This window comes from Hyperolius riggenbachi, chromosome 6, assembly GCF_040937935.1.
Source record: "Hyperolius riggenbachi isolate aHypRig1 chromosome 6, aHypRig1.pri, whole genome shotgun sequence".
NCBI lineage: Eukaryota > Metazoa > Chordata > Amphibia > Anura > Hyperoliidae > Hyperolius > Hyperolius riggenbachi.
Genome location: NC_090651.1, coordinates 256,151,900 through 256,170,011, shown reverse-complemented (window position 1 = coordinate 256,170,011; position 18,112 = coordinate 256,151,900). Strand labels below are relative to the sequence as shown.

Here is an 18,112-nt window from a genome sequence, read left to right as displayed (position 1 = left end):
CCACAGAATATGTTGGTGCTTAATAAATCAATAATAATAACAATAAATTGCATAATAGTACAAGGTGTGACTAATAAACAGGAGTGAGTAATCGCCCAAAATAAGCAGTCAGACAATACTGTAATAAATTGTAACTAAAAACAATGCCCAGTTCATACACCTTTCAAGGCTACCACTGAGCTATGCTTGCTGCTCAAAACATAATCCTGATTCCTGACAGTGGGTTAGCAATTATACATTTACAATTCTTCTGCACAAAGACAAGCGTTGGACAGCATGCAAGCAGAGAGAGCAGCTGAAACGGGGCAAGGTAGCAATTCACTTTTTCTCCTGTTTTCTCTTAGGAGATAATTTTCATCTTCTGTTTAAAATGATATTAAACACCCTGCAGTTGAAAAAGTGCCAAATGGTAGGTGACACGTTCCTTCTAAAATTATTCAGAGCATTTTCTTTCTTGCAGGTGGCTTAAAAGGTATTTTATTGATAAGGTGTGAACATGTCACCTTGAAAAAGACTTAGGAGAAAAAGAGAATTGAATGAGGGCCCCTATGTGTGTTGGAAGCAAAGGCTATTCGGTGTCCTTCAGGCCCACAGATGAGAAATTGTATAGGTTGCTATGCATTAGACACTGAAGCGGGAAAAAAAAATATGATATAGTCATTTGTATGTGTAGTACAGCTAAGAAATAAAACATTAGGAGCAGAGACATGCAAAAGAACCATTGAGCTCCATGACTTTGAAAGTCGCAGAGAGCTCTGTCTTCTGAAGCTTGTTATCTCAACTGTCAGTCACTGTATTTTCTTTTTCTTTCCAGAGGACAGGTCAATAGTTCATTGGGCTGCTCTGTAAAATCATTTAGAATGCTGAGTAGTGTGTAAACTGCAAATATTAGAGAATGATGCAATGTTATAAAAAACATTATATACCGGTAACTGAAAATAAAAATATGAGAATATTTTCTTTGCTACTAATGTGCTAGTAATTATCCGTACTACACAACCAATTCATTATATCATAATTTTTTTTGCTTCAGTGTCTCTTTAACCACTTGAGGACCACAGTGGTAAACCCCACTAAAGACCAGGCTGTGTTTTGCATAATTGGCCACTGCAGCTCTAAGGCTAAGCTGCAGGACCGCACACCGCACACGAGTGATTTCCCCCTCCCCCTTTTCTCCCCACCAACAGAGCTCTCTGTTGGTGGGGTCTGATCGCCCAAGCCCCCCCCCCCCCATGTAAATAGACGGCGATCGCGCCATCTAACAGTCTCCTAAGCGGCAATAGCCGCTCGGAGACTTTAGAGGGGGTGGAGCTCTGCCCCCCGAGCAGGAGATGCGTGCACAACCTGCGTGCGATCTCCTGCAAAATGCAGCCCCAGGACTTGACGCCAATTGGCGTTAGGCGGTCCTGGGGCTGCCGCCGCGACCACGCCCATTGGCGTGGGGCGGTCTTTAAGTAGATAAGCAATGTAACCACAGGCCTATTATTATTATTATTATTTAGTATTTATATAATTCTGACATCTTACACGGTGCTGTACAAAGTATATTGTCACCTAACTGTCTCTCAGAGGAGCTCACAATCTAATCCCTACCATAGTCATATGTGTGTATCATGTAGTGTATGTATCGTAGTCTAGTGCCAATTTAGGGGAAAGCCAATTCACTTATCTGTATGTTTTATGGGATGTGGGAGGAAATCTGAGTACCCAGAGGAAACCCACGCAGACACAGGGAGAACATAAAAACTCCTTGCAGATGTTGTCCTGACTGGGATTTGAACCGGGGACCCAGCGCTGCAAGGCAAGAGCGCTAACCACTATGCCACCGTGCTGCCTATCAGAGTGTCCATGCAGAATCCTGTCCACTAACAAAGTGTCTATACTGGACACATGGACATCCGAACTGGATTGTTCAGCATTTGAAGAAGGTGACCAAACTGATAAATCACATTTTCTTTAGCTTCCAAGTCCCCCATATATCAATTTTATCTGTGGTATGTGCTGGAAAAAACATCTTTGTACCAGAAACTACAAGACATCTTCAGAGGTCTTGTGGAGCCTCCATTTATTTATTTAATGTAACGATTGGTGTCAGCAAGGACAGATTTTCTGATTATTGGTGATCTACAGTATCACCAATAATACAGATGCTATTCCTGATTATATGGTGATCTGCAAAATCACCAATAATGCGAGTATAGCAAGACACAGGACAACCAGGTGTGAGATAAGTGTTTGGTGCAACAGTAAATATAGATAGCGATACCCACTTTCCCAGAGGAGCTGGTAATGAGGGGTATCTCTACAGAACACTGGAATCAGTACTACAGCAGGCTGGAGACTCAGATGAAGTAGTGATCGGTTCACCCGAGGAGCGGATGATGCACAGTAGACAGAAGGTACCTATCACCCGAGGAGCTGGTGATTCAGACTGTACTATAGCTGTCAACCTGTGGAGCAGGTGATTAAGACTGTACTGCTGCTATCAACCTGAGGAGCAGGTGATTAAGACTGTACTGCAGCTATCAACCTGAGGAGCAGGTGATTAAGACTGTACTGCTGCTATCAACCTGAGGAGCAGGTGATTAAGACTGTACTGCAGCTATCAACCTGAGGAGCAGGTGATTAAGACTGTACTGCAGCTATCAACCTGAAGAGCAGGTGATTAAGACTGTACTGCAGCTATCAACCTGAGGAGCAGGTGATTACTAAACTGAGAGTCCCTTACCAGCACTAAGCTCACTGGTGAGGGCAGGAGAGTCAGACAAGTAGGATCGGCAACACACGAACAGATATGGTACAAAGACAGAAGACTGAATCAGAGTAAGGTACAAGCTGAGTCAGCAACAAGATCAGATAGGCATAGACACAGAATCAGTAGGCAGAAGAGTAGTTAAGGCAAGCAGAGGGTCATAACAAATAATAAATCCTATCATCTCTGGTTTGGGGACACTAACAGAAAAGATATCTGGTTGGGTAGAAAACATTCTTAAACCCATGGTAAGGAATACAGCCAGCTACATCCAAGACACCACTGACCTTCTTAACAAATTGACTGCCATGGGTCCGATCCCAGAGGGTGCTATCCTGGCTACAATGGATGTTGAATCCCTTTATACCAACATTCCACACGAGGACGGTATTGCAGCTTGCCAACATTTCCTTCAGCTAAATGATCTACCAACAGAGCCCACACTACAACTTATCAGGTATATACTAACTCACAACTATTTTTCATTTGGGAATGATATGTATCTACAGACAATGGGCAGTGCTATGGGAAGTAGGATGTCGCCCCAGTATGCAAATTTGTTTATGGCCAGATTGGAGGAAAACTTCCTTTCAACTTGTGAAATTAAACCATGGGTTTACTTCAGATTTATAGACGATATCCTATTAATCTGGACAGCATCACAGGAAGAATTAATCAGATTCCACAAAAACTTCTCAGAGTACCACAAGAACATCAAGTTAACGCTCAGCTTTTCAACCTCCCATGTCAGTTTCCTGGATACCACAATTTATATACAAGATAGAATTTTACAAACATCCATATACCGTAAACCAACTGACCGGCATATTTACCTAAAATGGAAGAGTTTCCACCCGGAACACACCAAAAAATCTATTGTTTACAGCCAGGCTCTGAGGTATAACCGAATATGTTCTAATTCAGTTAACAGAGACAGACAACTTATGTCACTACGTAAAATATTCATAGATCAGGGATATCATCCACAAATCGTTGATGATCAAATACACAGAGCAACTTTAAAATCAAGAGAGGAACTGTTGAAGTACACCCCAAAGACTGAAAACAACAGAATCCCAATTGTGGTAACCTACAACCCAAAATTAAAGACACTGAAGAAGATATCAAAAGCCCTACAACCAATACTCCATAAAAACAAACGCCTGAAGGATGTTTTTCCTGATTTACCACTGCTTGCTTTCAGACAACCTCCCAATTTGAGACAAATGATTATCAGAAGTGCATTATCTACACCAGATACTCCAGGCACATTACCCTGCAATAACACAAGGTGTGAGACCTGCCCTTATATCTTGAGCACAAACCAAATACAAATACCAAACTCACAGAAATATCATCAAATACAAGACCAATTTTCCTGCGAGTCATCCAATGTTGTATACATGATACGCTGCATGAAATGCCCCTCAAGAGGAATCTATATAGGAGAAACAAGACAAAAACTGCGCACAAGAATGAACCATCACCGCTTAAAACTTAATGAGGGTAAAATGGACACAATATTAAATAAGAGGTTTGCACACCCTGAGCATAGTATGAAGCAGATCTGCTGGGTGCTTGGTACAGTAAGACAGACCCGTGGGGAGATCCTAAATAACAATGTAACTAGAAAAATACCAGCACACCAATTTTGCTTAGTGAATATATATATTGACAAAGGCAAAAATACATACAGCATTAGCAGAAAAAGCTGAAGCACACAGCATAGCAGTTAAACTGGAATGACTGAAACCTTATGCAATCCAGTGAGAGCACAAAACAGACGCAGGAAACATATGTACAAAGTTTAGGTTGCTAGACAAGTAGCAGCAAGTGATGTGTATAATATAGTATTTGAACAAATGGCTAACAATCCAAAAATGTACACACAGTTAACTGCACAGAAAATCACCCTGCATAGTTTACAATGAGAAAAAAGCATCAGAGTTCAAAAAGAGCAAGTAGAGCTACAGGGATGCAGGGGATGCCAAGAAACAAAAAGTGCTCAGAGATCCATTTACCCTGACAGCGCTGTTTCGGAGTGAATACTCCTTCCTCAGAGGGTAGCCAGGTACTGCTGCAGTGAGTGCTGAGCTGTTGGGTGCTTGAACGCACCTTATATACTGCTTCCTATGCCTAATGTGAGCCACCTGGACACCGGGGCCGGCCCTCTGGCATCAATGATGATACGAGGCATGCGTCTCGGCATCATGATGTCACTTCCGGTTCCGGCTGGCATCACATAGTGAGGCAGGCCAACCAGGCAGCCAAAAGGCCACTCCCAAGATGGCCGCCGCACATGTGCAGTGATGCCTGCCGACCAGGAAACAGAAGCTAAGCTAGTGACACAAACAAAAGTACACAAAGTGGAGATTCTTGAGCAAATTCAGTGTCCGATAGCAGTGTCCAGGTGGTTGATAAGATGAAAGCCTAAAACAAAACAAAAATAAGGGAAATTAGTGTGCAGCAGAAATTCTTAAAGGGACATACCCTAATGTTAAAAAGTACTTAAAATTACGCTGGATGCAATACTACACCACAGGGAAAGACAACAGGACTGCGACAGCAAAGTATGCCAGATAATTAACGAAGAAATGGAGACAAATCTACATCCTCATTCATACCATGAGGTGCAATGGAATCTAATTTGTACATCCAGTACAGCTCCCTCTTATGTACCTTGCATAAGGTTTCAGTCATTCCAGTTTAACTGCTATGCTGTGCGCTTCAGCTTTTTCTGCTAATGCTGTATGTATTTTTGCCTTTGTCAATATATATATTCACTAAGCAAAATTGGTGTGCTGGTATTTTTCTAGTTACATTGTTATTTAGGACCTCCCCACGGGTCTGTCTTACTGTACCAAGCACCCAGCAGATCTGCTTCATACTATGCTCAGGGTGTGCAAACCTCTTATTTAATATTGTCTCTGATTCTGTGTTTCAGGTTCTTTGCACCCCATTGCTACCGTCTTACTGCAAGATATGTCTTTTTCTGATCTGAGTGGTCTGGCCAATCGCTCAGCTGAAACCCTAGCCTACACACAGGCTGAGATAGACAGCACTGTGACAGAGTTTGCCAATACCCACTGTAATATCTCCACAGATCCATCATACCTTAAAAAGCAATACGAAGATCTGGAGAAGAGAGTAGTGGACTATAAGCTCCACTCTGATACACTAGTTGAGTACCTTAGGGCTAAGCGGATCCCTAGAGGGTTACGCCTCAATATCAGGCCCACTTTCTGCAGGAACAGTAAAACCTATTGTGAGGACTGGTTTCGCATACTCAACAAGTGCAGCTTAGATTTGATCACCCTGACCATCAGGGGTATCCAAACAGAGATTACCAGATTGGAATCTCTGGCACTCACCTTACGAGACAAGCTTAAGGCAATTCTCAGTAAGGACGATTTTGAGGTGTATATTGAATTCAACGACTCATACCTTTTGAGTTACAAACAGGAGGTTTTGACAAAGAAGTTAGACAAGTTTCGTAGGGACACGCTCGATTATCAGGAGGATCGAGTATATTCTTGGCGCCCAGAGAGACGTCCCAGGAGACGGCCTTATCAGACTCCCAGTAACCCCCAGTCAGAGAGTTCAGGTGAGGGCTCCTCAGGCTCCACTGATTTTTTAGGCCAACAACAATCCAAAAGAGGAAGAGGAAGAGGACGAGGAGGGGCAGGAAGCGTGAAAATCGACTCCAGGGCCACACGCAGCAAAACGCAAACGAGGACTTAGTAGTCAATTTATCATCCAGGACACTTACAGATACCGAATTACAGGTACTTAGACGAGGCTTGAGCTTCGTACCCACACATTCTGGTAGCTCCTTGGAACTTGACTGTGATCTCTTTAACTTTTTCAGGACCCTTAGGTTGAAGGCTTTCTTTTCTGGACGACCGACTACCTCTACACCCTCCTCAGACTCCAACCTTTTCCCACCCGAGGTCAACTTGACCATGTGCCGGGCCAAAAGTAAGTGGCTACCACCCAATACCTCACATGCGGTGGAGACATTTATAGCTATGGTCAAGCGTGACGTCCGCCTTGTCGGCAGTAATCGCGGCCAATCACACCCTAATCTCACAGTCGAGGAACATACAGCACTCAGATCCCTATGTGATGATCCTGAGTTGGTTGTGAAGCCTGCTGACAAGGGGGGCGCCACGGTGATCATGAATCGACTTGACTACAGACGGGAGGTTTTGAGACAATTGAATGATACTGACGTCTATATTAAACTTACAGGAAACCCCACAATGACTATCAAAAGGGACGTGGACACACTGTTGTCTTCCGCTCTCGAGGCTGGCATCATTTCTAAACGCATTCATGACTTTTTGATCACTCCTTTTCCACTTACACCTCTTTTTTACGTACTTCCTAAAATTCACAAATCCCTGGTGAATCCCCCCGGGAGACCTATAGTGGCGGGCACCGGGTCTGTCTTTCAATCATTGGCTGTTTTTCTTGATCAGGTTCTCCGCCCTAGGGTATCAGGTATGCGCTCCTTCCTACTGGACACCACTGACTTCCTCTCCAAGATCTCCGGTTTTGGAACTTTCAATTCCCCCATCTTTCTATGCACTATGGATGTGGTAAGCCTTTACACCTCTATTCCGCATGCAGAGGGCATTGCTGTCATTCGCAACACGTTTATTAAAATGGATTTGAGTCCACCCCTCTCCGAGTTCCTCCTGGAACTGCTCAGCATGGTTCTGACTAGGAATTTCTTTTGTTTTGAGGAGGTATTTTACCAACAGCAGCGTGGGACAGCCATGGGTAGCAATGTAGCGCCAAGCTACGCAAATCTATTCATGGACTGGTTTGAACAATCGTTCGTGTACCCTCATCCTATGTACCTTGGCCATGCACTCTGCTGGCTTAGGTACATAGATGACATCTTTTTCATCTGGTCTGGCACAGAGGATTCATTGCTCCAGTTTAAAAACGATCTGGACGGGTTTTTCCCGACCATCTCGTTTACTCTCGAGCATAGTCGGACTGATGTACACTTTTTGGACGTACTCGTCAAAAGTCAAGATGGGGTGTTACAGACTTCGCCGTATCGCAAACCCACCGACAGGAATACCTACCTGTCAGCCAGAAGCTATCATCCTCAGAGGCTCAAGAAAGGCCTTCCTTATGGGCAGTTCTTGCGCCTCAGAAGGATATCTTCTGATGACTCATCCTTTTATAAGGAGGCAGGCACCATGTACGAGCACTTCTTGGAGCGTGGTTATGATCCAGTGCATCTGGACAGAGCCTTGCAAAGAGCAGCAAAGAGGGACAGGTCATCTCTTCTGCAATTTTATCCCCGACAGGACACATCTCGACTTCCAATGGTATTAACCTATTCCCCCCTTTCTTTACAGGCACAGAAAATAGTCAGGAAACACTGGCACATCCTCGGCAGTGACCCCACATTACCCACCGCTTTCCGGGAACAACCAATCTGCGCGTTTAAACGTTCCAATAATCTACGAGACGCCCTCGTACATGCCAGGAGTACCATACCACCAGCAGAAAGAGGTAATTGGCTTTCCAATCGGCCTCCCCCTTTGGGTATGTTTCCTTGTGGGCATTGTACACAGTGTGGATTCGTCCAGAGAGGCGCTTCTCTCCCACACCCACGCTCGGGTAAACGTTTCCCGCTTAGATGCTTTGCTAGTTGTTCCACAAAAAATGTGGTGTACTGCCTGATTTGCCCTTGTGGCCTGCTGTACGTAGGCCAAACAACCCGTGAGATTCGCTCGAGAATTAGTGAGCACCGGAGCAATATACGGGGGGGTGAGATGGAGTCTCCTGTTGCTAGGCACTTCATAACAGCAGGGCACAATGTGTCCCAGCTGCGTTTTAGGGTGATTGAGGTGGTTACACCCCCGCATCGTGGCGGGGACTTGGAACAGAAGCTCCTACAGAGGGAGCTGTACTGGATGTACAAATTAGATTCCATTGCACCTCATGGTATGAATGAGGATGTAGATTTGTCTCCATTTCTTCGTTAATTATCTGGCATACTTTGCTGTCGCAGTCCTGTTGTCTTTCCCTGTGGTGTAGTATTGCATCCAGCGTAATTTTAAGTACTTTTTAACATTAGGGTATGTCCCTTTAAGAATTTCTGCTGCACACTAATTTCCCTTATTTTTGTTTTGTTTTAGGCTTTCATCTTATCAACCACCTGGACACTGCTATCGGACACTGAATTTGCTCAAGAATCTCCACTTTGTGTACTTTTGTTTGTGTCACTAGCTTAGCTTCTGTTTCCTGGTCGGCAGGCATCACTGCACATGTGCGGCGGCCATCTTGGGAGTGGCCTTTTGGCTGCCTGGTTGGCCTGCCTCACTATGTGATGCCAGCCGGAACCGGAAGTGACATCATGATGCCGAGACGCATGCCTCGTATCATCATTGATGCCAGAGGGCCGGCCCCGGTGTCCAGGTGGCTCACATTAGGCATAGGAAGCAGTATATAAGGTGCGTTCAAGCACCCAACAGCTCAGCACTCACTGCAGCAGTACCTGGCTACCCTCTGAGGAAGGAGTATTCACTCCGAAACAGCGCTGTCAGGGTAAATGGATCTCTGAGCACTTTTTGTTTCTTGGCATCCCCTGCATCCCTGTAGCTCTACTTGCTCTTTTTGAACTCTGATGCTTTTTTCTCATTGTAAACTATGCAGGGTGATTTTCTGTGCAGTTAACTGTGTGTACATTTTTGGATTGTTAGCCATTTGTTCAAATACTATATTATACACATCACTTGCTGCTACTTGTCTAGCAACCTAAACTTTGTACATATGTTTCCTGCGTCTGTTTTGTGCTCTCACTGGATTGCATAAGGTTTCAGTCATTCCAGTTTAACTGCTATGCTGTGTGCTTCAGCTTTTTCTGCTAATGCTGTATGTATTTTTGCCTTTGTCAATATATATATTCACTAAGCAAAATTGGTGTGCTGGTATTTTTCTGGTAAAATGGACACACCAGTGGGCCAACACTTCTGTGAACCAGGACACAGCATGCAAGATCTAAAAGTACTTGTTCTTAAGGGTAACTTCAAAAATGATCAATCAAGAAAAGTTTCTGAGTACAAATTTATGAAAATGTTCAAGACATTAACAGAAGGTTTAAATTGTGGAACAGGATTCATGACACCTTATGTAACATGATTGATTTGGCTTCATGATCTTCAGAAACCTGCTGGATTTCATGTATGGTTGCACTAACTCACTGGCTCCAGCCTGCTGATCACCTGACACCTAACGGATAAACAGTAACCAACACAACTGTCATCTTCGTGTTTACCATTTATCTGTATCAGTGTTTTACTTCAGCTCACATCTGGAAATATGCCTGAAGAAGGGGACTAGATCCCAGAAAGCTTGCATCATTTAACTCTATTAGTTAGCCATTAAAAGGTATTATTTCTTACAAAACGTTGTTTTTTTTCTACCTATATAACAAATAATACAATTCAATTAGTACTTTAAGCTATCAACAGAATCTGGCTAAGTGTGGATCCCCAGCTTCTGCTGTTCTAGCACACTTTGGGATCTGACTAAGGTATGAGTGCTAACACGTAGCATTTGCAACAGCAGACAAAGAGCAACTGACAGGCAGGTCCTATATATACTAACTAAGAGTGCTCCGCAGCGCCGCCCCAGTCACTTAGCCAATCCAGAGCACTGCTGGAGTCAGCTGACCGGCTGATCAGCTGACTCCCCTTCTACTTGCATAAAGGTCCTGTCGCCTGGTGCGCGCGCGTACCCCTCAGTCTATGTGCAACTGAGGGACCAGGCAAAACTCCAACATGTAACTGCGCGGTGGAGGCACCGGCTGAGACGCGGATACAGCCGCCATGCCGCTCACCGCCGCGGCGGCCTCTCCGCTATCTATTACATTTAAGTATTTATATAGCGCTGACATATTACGCGGTGCTGTACAGAATATATTGTCTTGTCACTAACTGTCCCTCAGTGGGGCTCACAATCTAGTCCCTACCATAGTCATATGTGTGCATCATGTAGTGCACGTATGGTCTAGGGCCAATTTTTTGGGGGGAAGCCAATTAACTTATCTGTATGCTTTTGGGATGTGGGAGGAAACCGGAGTGCCTGGAGGAAACCCACTCAGACACAGGGAGTACATACAAACTCCTTGCAGATGTTGACCTGGCTGGGATTCGAACCGGGGACCCAGTGCTTGCAAGGCAAGAGCGCTAACCACTACGCCACCGTGCTCTCCATAAAAGAGCGTTTTTGTGGCACTAGTGCGATGTCAAGAGTATTAGGCAGATTATTTTATTCTTTTGATTGATCAACCTAATTTCTAATTTTTACAGACAGAAGGTCTAAAAAAATCTGGACTTATCGAAAAAATGCTGGACACCTTAGGTGTGGTCAAAGGGACCATGTTCAGCCCTTCTGACGTTGAAGACAAGTAAGAGATAGATATGGCCTGGGAGAAGGAAGAGAGACTGAGAAAAGGGGAGCGAAAGATAGATGCACTAGCTGCAGCAGACATTAGATCAGTTACAGGAAACTAGTAGCAATCACTCCTTAGGCCAGTACACACGCCGGACTGCAGGCAACGACGGGTCCGTCGTTGCCTCCCGCTGGGTGGGCGTGCCAGCGACAGTACGGCGTGTGTACGCACTGTCGGCGGGCTGATACGGCTGCTTCTGAGCGATCCGCCCGGCGGATCGCTCAGAAGCAGCCGTATCAGTCCGCCGACAGTGCGTACACACGCCGGACTGTCGTTGGCACGCCCACCCAGCGGGAGGCAACGACGGACCCGTCGTTGCCTCCAGTCCGGCGTGTGTACGGGCCTCTTGCCTGACTAGAATCAGGGCCGGTTCTAGACTTTTTGCTGCCTGAGGCAAACTTGTGAGGATGCACCCACCCTGTCCCGATTTTGAATAATCTCACAGCACCCGACAATTTGCACCGCACGTTATAGTTGTAGTGCAACAAAGGGATAGGTGACCCCAGTATAGGTAGCCAGGTATAGTTGCCTCCATTATAGGTCAACCAGGCATAGGTGCCCCCTGTATAGGTAGCCAGATATAGTTGCCCCCAGTATAGGTCAGCCAGGCATAGATGCCTACAGTATAGTTAGCAAGGTATAGGTAAGCCAGGTATAGTTGCCCCTTGTATAGGTAAGCCAGGTATAGTTGCCCCCAGTATAGGTTAGCCTTGTATAGTTGCCCTCAGTATAGGTTAGCCAGGTATAGTTGCCCCATGTATAGGTTAGCCAGGGATGGTTGCCGCCAGTATAGCTAGCCAGGTATAGTTGCCCCATGTATAGGTGAGCCTAGGATGTTTGCCACTAGCTGAACTAGCAGGGAATGTTTGACATGCCCCTGCCACACCTCTATGTACGCCCCTGCCACACTCCGTCATGTATACCACAAAAAATTAATGAACAAAAGACATAGGGCTTGATTCACAAAGCGGTGCTAACCTACTTAGCACGTCTAAAGTCTTTAGACGCGCTAACCAGGGTGCTAAGTAGGTTAGCACCGGATTTCTCAATCAGATCGTGCACTAACTTTGCGTGCGCAAAGTTTTACGCGCGCAAAGTTTTACGCGCACTAAGTCCCATAGGCTTTAATGGGCACTTCGCACGGAGCGCCCTGCGCTCTGTGCAGTACGCGCGTAAAGTTTTATGCGCATAAAGTTTTGCGCGCATAAAGTTTTATGCGCGAAAAGCTTGTTTAGACGTGCTAAGGGGGTTTTCACAGGCGTGCTAACAGTTAGCACCGCTTTGTGAATCAAGCCCATAGATTTATCATACAAATGACAATGACCCTTTAGATCAGGGCTTTTCAACCTGTGGTACGCTTACCACCAGTGGTACTTTGCTGTTGGCCAGGTGGTACACACCAGGTTTGTCTGTCACTTGTCATGGTCCCATCTTGCCTCCACAAAGTTCAGCTCCCCTTGCTCGCTCCTCGCTGTGCTGCCCTACGGCATACTTCAGACCTTAGATCAGTGGTGAAGAGACAGCCAGGCAATCGGTGCACAGTGACAGTCGGGTTACTGCTGATCTGAGGTCTGAACTATTCTGCAGGGCAGGACAGCGAGGACCTTGGGTGCTAAAGAGGCTTCCCCCTTCCTCCACAGTAGAGGGGATCCAGCAAAAGGACGCCCAAAGATCTCCTTGTCAGCATACCCGCATACACCGTAGCAGCTCTCAGCTTTGATTTTGGTGGAAACAGCCGAGCCTGATCGGGTCCGCTCTACTGCACAGGCGCACGGGTGGTACTTCTAAATATTCAGGTGATAAAAGTGGTACAATTAGTGAAAAGATTGAAAAGCCCTGCTTTAGATCATCATTAGCAGTCATTCCAATTCACATTTAAAAATAAGTAAATAATCATTTTAAAGGCTGTGAATAAAGTTTAGCATACATTAACCACTTCCGGATTTCTGGTACGTATATACATGCCCCTGTAAAGTTCACCTGCAGATCAGGGGCGTGTATATACGTACCGCTCTGTTTTGATGCAGTGCGGGCGATCGCACGCGTGCACGAGGTGCCGTCTCATCGTCTAGGTGTTGAGGAACGGGAACTCTGTTCCCAAATGCCTATTTGTGCCCCCAGTAAAGGATGATCGCTGCCAAAGGCAGTGGCAGCGATCATCCATAAAAATAAATGCAAAAAGTTTTTGCAGCGGGCGCGATCGAGAGCGCGTGTGCCCACAACTACAGCAAGCTGCTGGTGGACGGGAACTGTGTTCCCTAAAGCCAGTGAAGGGCCCACCCAGTAAAGGATGATCACAGCCAAAGATAATGGCTGTGATCAATCAAAAAGAATAAATAAGTACATTTATTGCGCGCGATCATGCACGATCGTGAATGCGCGCGCACGTATGGGTGCCCGCCGGGCATTGATTGGTGGATGGGGAACTATGTTCCCTTCAGCCAATCAGAGTGCCCACTTAAGTGAGTGATTGCTGCCAAAGCCAATGACAGTGAACATTCATAAAAAATTTGTAAACAAGTTAAAAACTATCTTTTGCTGTAACAGTTACTGAGATCACTTGTGAGAGAGATCTCAGATAACTGGGCCTGCACCACAGTGAGTGGAGATTTGTATAAAAAACCCTGATTAGCCAATTAACCCCTTCCCTTCCTTGCCACTCCAATTACACCCCTCCATTAAACCCTTCCCTCCCTTGCCACTCCAGTTACGCCTCTCCTCTATTGATTGGGTTTATATACTTACTCTCTCTCTCTCTCTCTCTCTCTCTCTCTCTCTCTCTCTCTCTCTATATATATATATATATATATATATTGTAAATACACACTTTATAGGTATACCCTATATATACACTGCAGAGGTAAATCTGTGGTATTTACACCCTATTTGGTATCTTATTGAAAAAGAACAAAAACAACTTTTTATTTTGCTCCCCTACCTGACTAGCCACGTACGTAGCCCCCAAGCACCTATATTGATAAAGATGGCAAAGAGGCTTTACACTGTAGAACAGGCAGGTGCCATGCTGCAAGATGACAGCAGCAGCAGCGAAGGGGAAGAAATTGAGGAGTCAGATAGCGACTGGCTGCCTTCCGCGGACACAGACTCTCTTTCAGAGAGCGACTCAGAATCTGAATCTGAGTATGATGATGAGCAACAAACATCCCAGCGTGCCATCAGAGAGGAGAGATATGATCGTGACACCAATTCTGCATCAGAAGGGGAATCAAAAAGGTCATCACCAATACCTACCACCAGCCATGAGAATGTCAGAGGTCAGATGGCTGCCAGGCCAAGGGAGAGCTTGCCAGCGAGGGCAGCACAGCTACCCTATGAACTCAGTAACTACCAGTGGTCACCCTCTAATATGGAGGTCCCTACTATCCCTCCCTTCGCAGCCAGGAGTGGAATTCTAGTAGACACCGCCAATATGCAGCGAATAGATTTTTGGGGTCTGTTCATGCCAGAGACCTTCCTACAATATATTTGTGAACAGACAAATATATACGCCCACCAAAGCATTGTGGAAAAACCCACCTCACATTTTGCAGCAAACTGGATACCCACAAGTCTCCCTGAAGTAAAGGTCTTCTTTAGCTTGACGTTCAACATGGGCCTTTGTCATAAGCCAGAGCTACACCACTACTGGTCCAAAGACCCCATTTATTGTATGCCCATCTATTCCGCCACCATGCCTAGACGCCGGTACCAAATGTTGCTTACCTGCATGCAACAACAATGCAGAGCAACTCCCCTCTGATGACCCAGCCTATGACCGGCTATTTAAATTGCGGCCCCTCATCAATCATTTTAATAAAACCTTCCAGGAGACCTATATGCCAACACAACAAATTGCACTAGATGAGTCCCTAGTCCCATTCCATGAAAGACTAGGGATCAAGCAATACATACCCAGCAAGCGGTCACGATATGGAGTGAAGCTCTACAAGCTGTGTGAGAGTTGGAATGGATACACCTTTTCATTTAAGATCAATGACGGAAAGGACAGCTTGATCGAACCCGCTGGATGCCCTCCCTACATGGGTACTAGTGAAAGAATAGTCCTCGACTTGCTGAACCCTCTGCTCCATCAAGGGTACCACCTGTACGTGGACAATTTTTACAGTAGCGTCCCTTTATTTAAATATTTATTTTATGCTCAGACACCAGCCTGTGGAACTGTTAGGACAAACAGGAAAGGCCTGCCACCGCAAGTCCTGAATAAAAAGTTAGCGAGTGGGGAGACCTACAGCAACCGGAATAATGAGCTGCTGGCCCTAAAATTTAAAAACAAAAGGGATGTCTACATGTTGACCACAATCAACACCGAGGCTACAACACCAGTCGTGTCTCGTAGAGTGACCGTCAACAAACCAGTGGCAATTGTGGACTACAATAGATTCATGGGGGCAGTAGATTTGGCCGACCAGGTGCTTGCTCCATACAGATTTGACAGAAAAAGGAAGGCCTGGTATAAAAAAGTGGCATGGTATTTAACCACTTTCGGATTTCCCAGACGCTTAACTACGCCCCTATTGACTTAATTAGCGGATCAGGGGCGTTTATAAACGCCCCTGCCGCTATTGTGCTGTGCGGGCGCGATCGCGCGCGTGCACGCGCGCGCTCCCGCGCGCCCCCGCTCCCGCGCGCTCCCGCGCTCCCGCCCGCGGGTGCGCGCCCCCGTGCGTGCACGTGCACGTGCACCAGCTTCATTTATTTCTGGGTGGGATTGATGAATGGGAGTAATTACTCCCATCACCAATCAGATGCCTGTAACCATGAATGAGCACTGCTATAAGCCAATAGCAGTGCTCATTCATTTGTGAGGTTTACAAACAATGTTGCCAGCACTTAAGAAGATACAGTTACCTTGTAATCACTCCTGAGAGGATTACAAGGTAACTGGATCTTCTTTTCTTGTAGTCTGACTGCCACCTAGAGGATTTTATAAATATACCAGGACTTATAAATAAATATACCAGGACTATATACCCCTGATCAACCCTGATTAACCCTGATCAACCCTGATCTAATCCTAGCCTCCCTTGCTTTTTTTTTATGGTTAGAAATATAGAAATAGTGTATCTTTTCATTTTTTTCTCTTTTTTCTTTTTAAAATGCATAGAGAATAACATTATTACTAAAATAAAATATCACCCTTGAAAAGCCTAATTTGTGGCGAAAAAAACAACCTATAGATCATTCACATGTGATGAGTAGCAATAAAGTTATCAGTGAATGAATGGGAGGAGCGCTGAAATGTAAAAGTTGTTTTGGTTTTAAGGGAAGAAAACCTGTGATCCTGAAGTGGTTAATGCAGGTTTCCATCCATAATGCCTTTCTCATCTACAAGAAAGTAGGCAACGGGGGCACTTTCCTCAGATTTCAGGAGGAGGTGATAACATCACTTATATTCCAGTCTGGACAACCTGCCATGAACCCAGACCTACTTATTTCTGAAGATGAAATCCGACTTCACACAAGGCATTTTCCTGCCCACTTCCCCCTACTACATCAAAGCAGCATCCACAAAAACGATGCAAAGTTTGCCGCAGAAACGGAGCAAGAAGGGACACAAGATACCATTGTCCTCAGTGTCCATCAAAAGCAGCACTGTGCCTTGTTCCCTGCTTTGAACTGTATCATACAGTTTTCCGCTATTAGATTTTTGTTTTTTCTTAACTTTTCACACTGCAAGAGCTTTTTCTAAGCAGTGGTTAAAGGAAACCAAAGCTGTATTAAAGTAAAGGTTTTATACATATCTGAGGCTTCCTCCAGCCCCCTCCGCACGGATCGCTCCCACACCGCCGTCCTCTGCCTTTTCCCTCTTCTGTACCGGGTCCAGTTAGTTAAGCCAGTCGTAGCCAGTCAGCACAGAAGTGGCCCCTCTACATAACTATCCGGCGCCTGCTGGAGAGATATGCAAAGAGCGCACTTCACTTACATCAGACTGGGCGCGACTGGCTGAACTAATGGGACCTGGTACAGAAGACGGAGAAGACTAAGGACGGCAGCGTGGGAGCGATCTGTGCGCATAGGGCTGGAGGAAGCCCCAGGTATATATAAAACCTTTACTTTAATACAGCTCTGGTACACTGTAAAGCTCTTGCTAATGTAATGCTTTATGTGTGTTCTCACTTGAGCAGTGTGATTTTATAAAAATCATCCATAGCTCTACATTAGCAAGATCTTTTCAAATCATTCAGCTTTTCAACCAGCACTTAAAAAAACCTTGCAGTGTGAACCAACCTTTTGGAGTTTACTTTTTTTGCTTTTTCACTAGACATTTTTTTACTGGCCTTTACTTAACGTTCCGGATGTGACCTCTGGCATGACTGACTGGAATCTGACCACTCACATGGCTACCAACCACCTTATGACCACTGGCATGGCTACCAACCACCTTATGACCACTGGCATGGCTACCAACTACCCTATGACCACCGGCATGGCTACCAACCACCTTATTTATGACCACTGGCATGGCTACCAACTACCTAACTAAAATGGCCTTGAAAACTCCAATGGTGCTACTTGTGGTTAACAATGTGCTGTGTGCCCAAGAAGCTATCTGACTATGTATATGATATATCATTATAACCGTGACAAGCAAGAGAATAGAATTTGGGGTATATTATTGTAGAGGCCTATGTCATATGCATTTTTTTTGCGCCAAAGTGAAAAAACTAAAAAAAAAATTGAATTTTCAAAGTTATGGTGCAATTTCAGTGAAACTAAATTTGTCCAAATGTTACATAACAAGTATATCTAAGTAGGCCTGGGTCTCTAGTTTTCAGAATGGTGACATTTGTGACCTGTATCAAATGTTCTGAGACTCCAGGGACTTTGCTAAGAAAGAATGACTGTATTACTTAAAT

The 18,112-nt window shown here is 45.1% G+C and overlaps 2 protein-coding genes across 3 annotated transcripts in view; both read left to right on the top strand.

The window, feature by feature from the left end:
* PERM1 (PPARGC1 and ESRR induced regulator, muscle 1) overlaps window positions 1-18,112 on the top strand; it is a 619,718-nt gene that overhangs the window by 42,646 nt on the left and 558,960 nt on the right. The window lies entirely within an intron of this gene.
* On the top strand, window positions 6,481-9,622 carry LOC137521452 (uncharacterized). Its single transcript, XM_068240724.1, has 3 exons — window positions 6,481-7,353; window positions 8,131-8,287; window positions 8,917-9,622. The coding sequence occupies exons 1-3, from the start codon at window positions 6,715-6,717 to the stop codon at window positions 8,958-8,960; spliced, it is 840 nt and encodes a 279-aa protein (XP_068096825.1). The 5' UTR covers window positions 6,481-6,714; the 3' UTR covers window positions 8,961-9,622.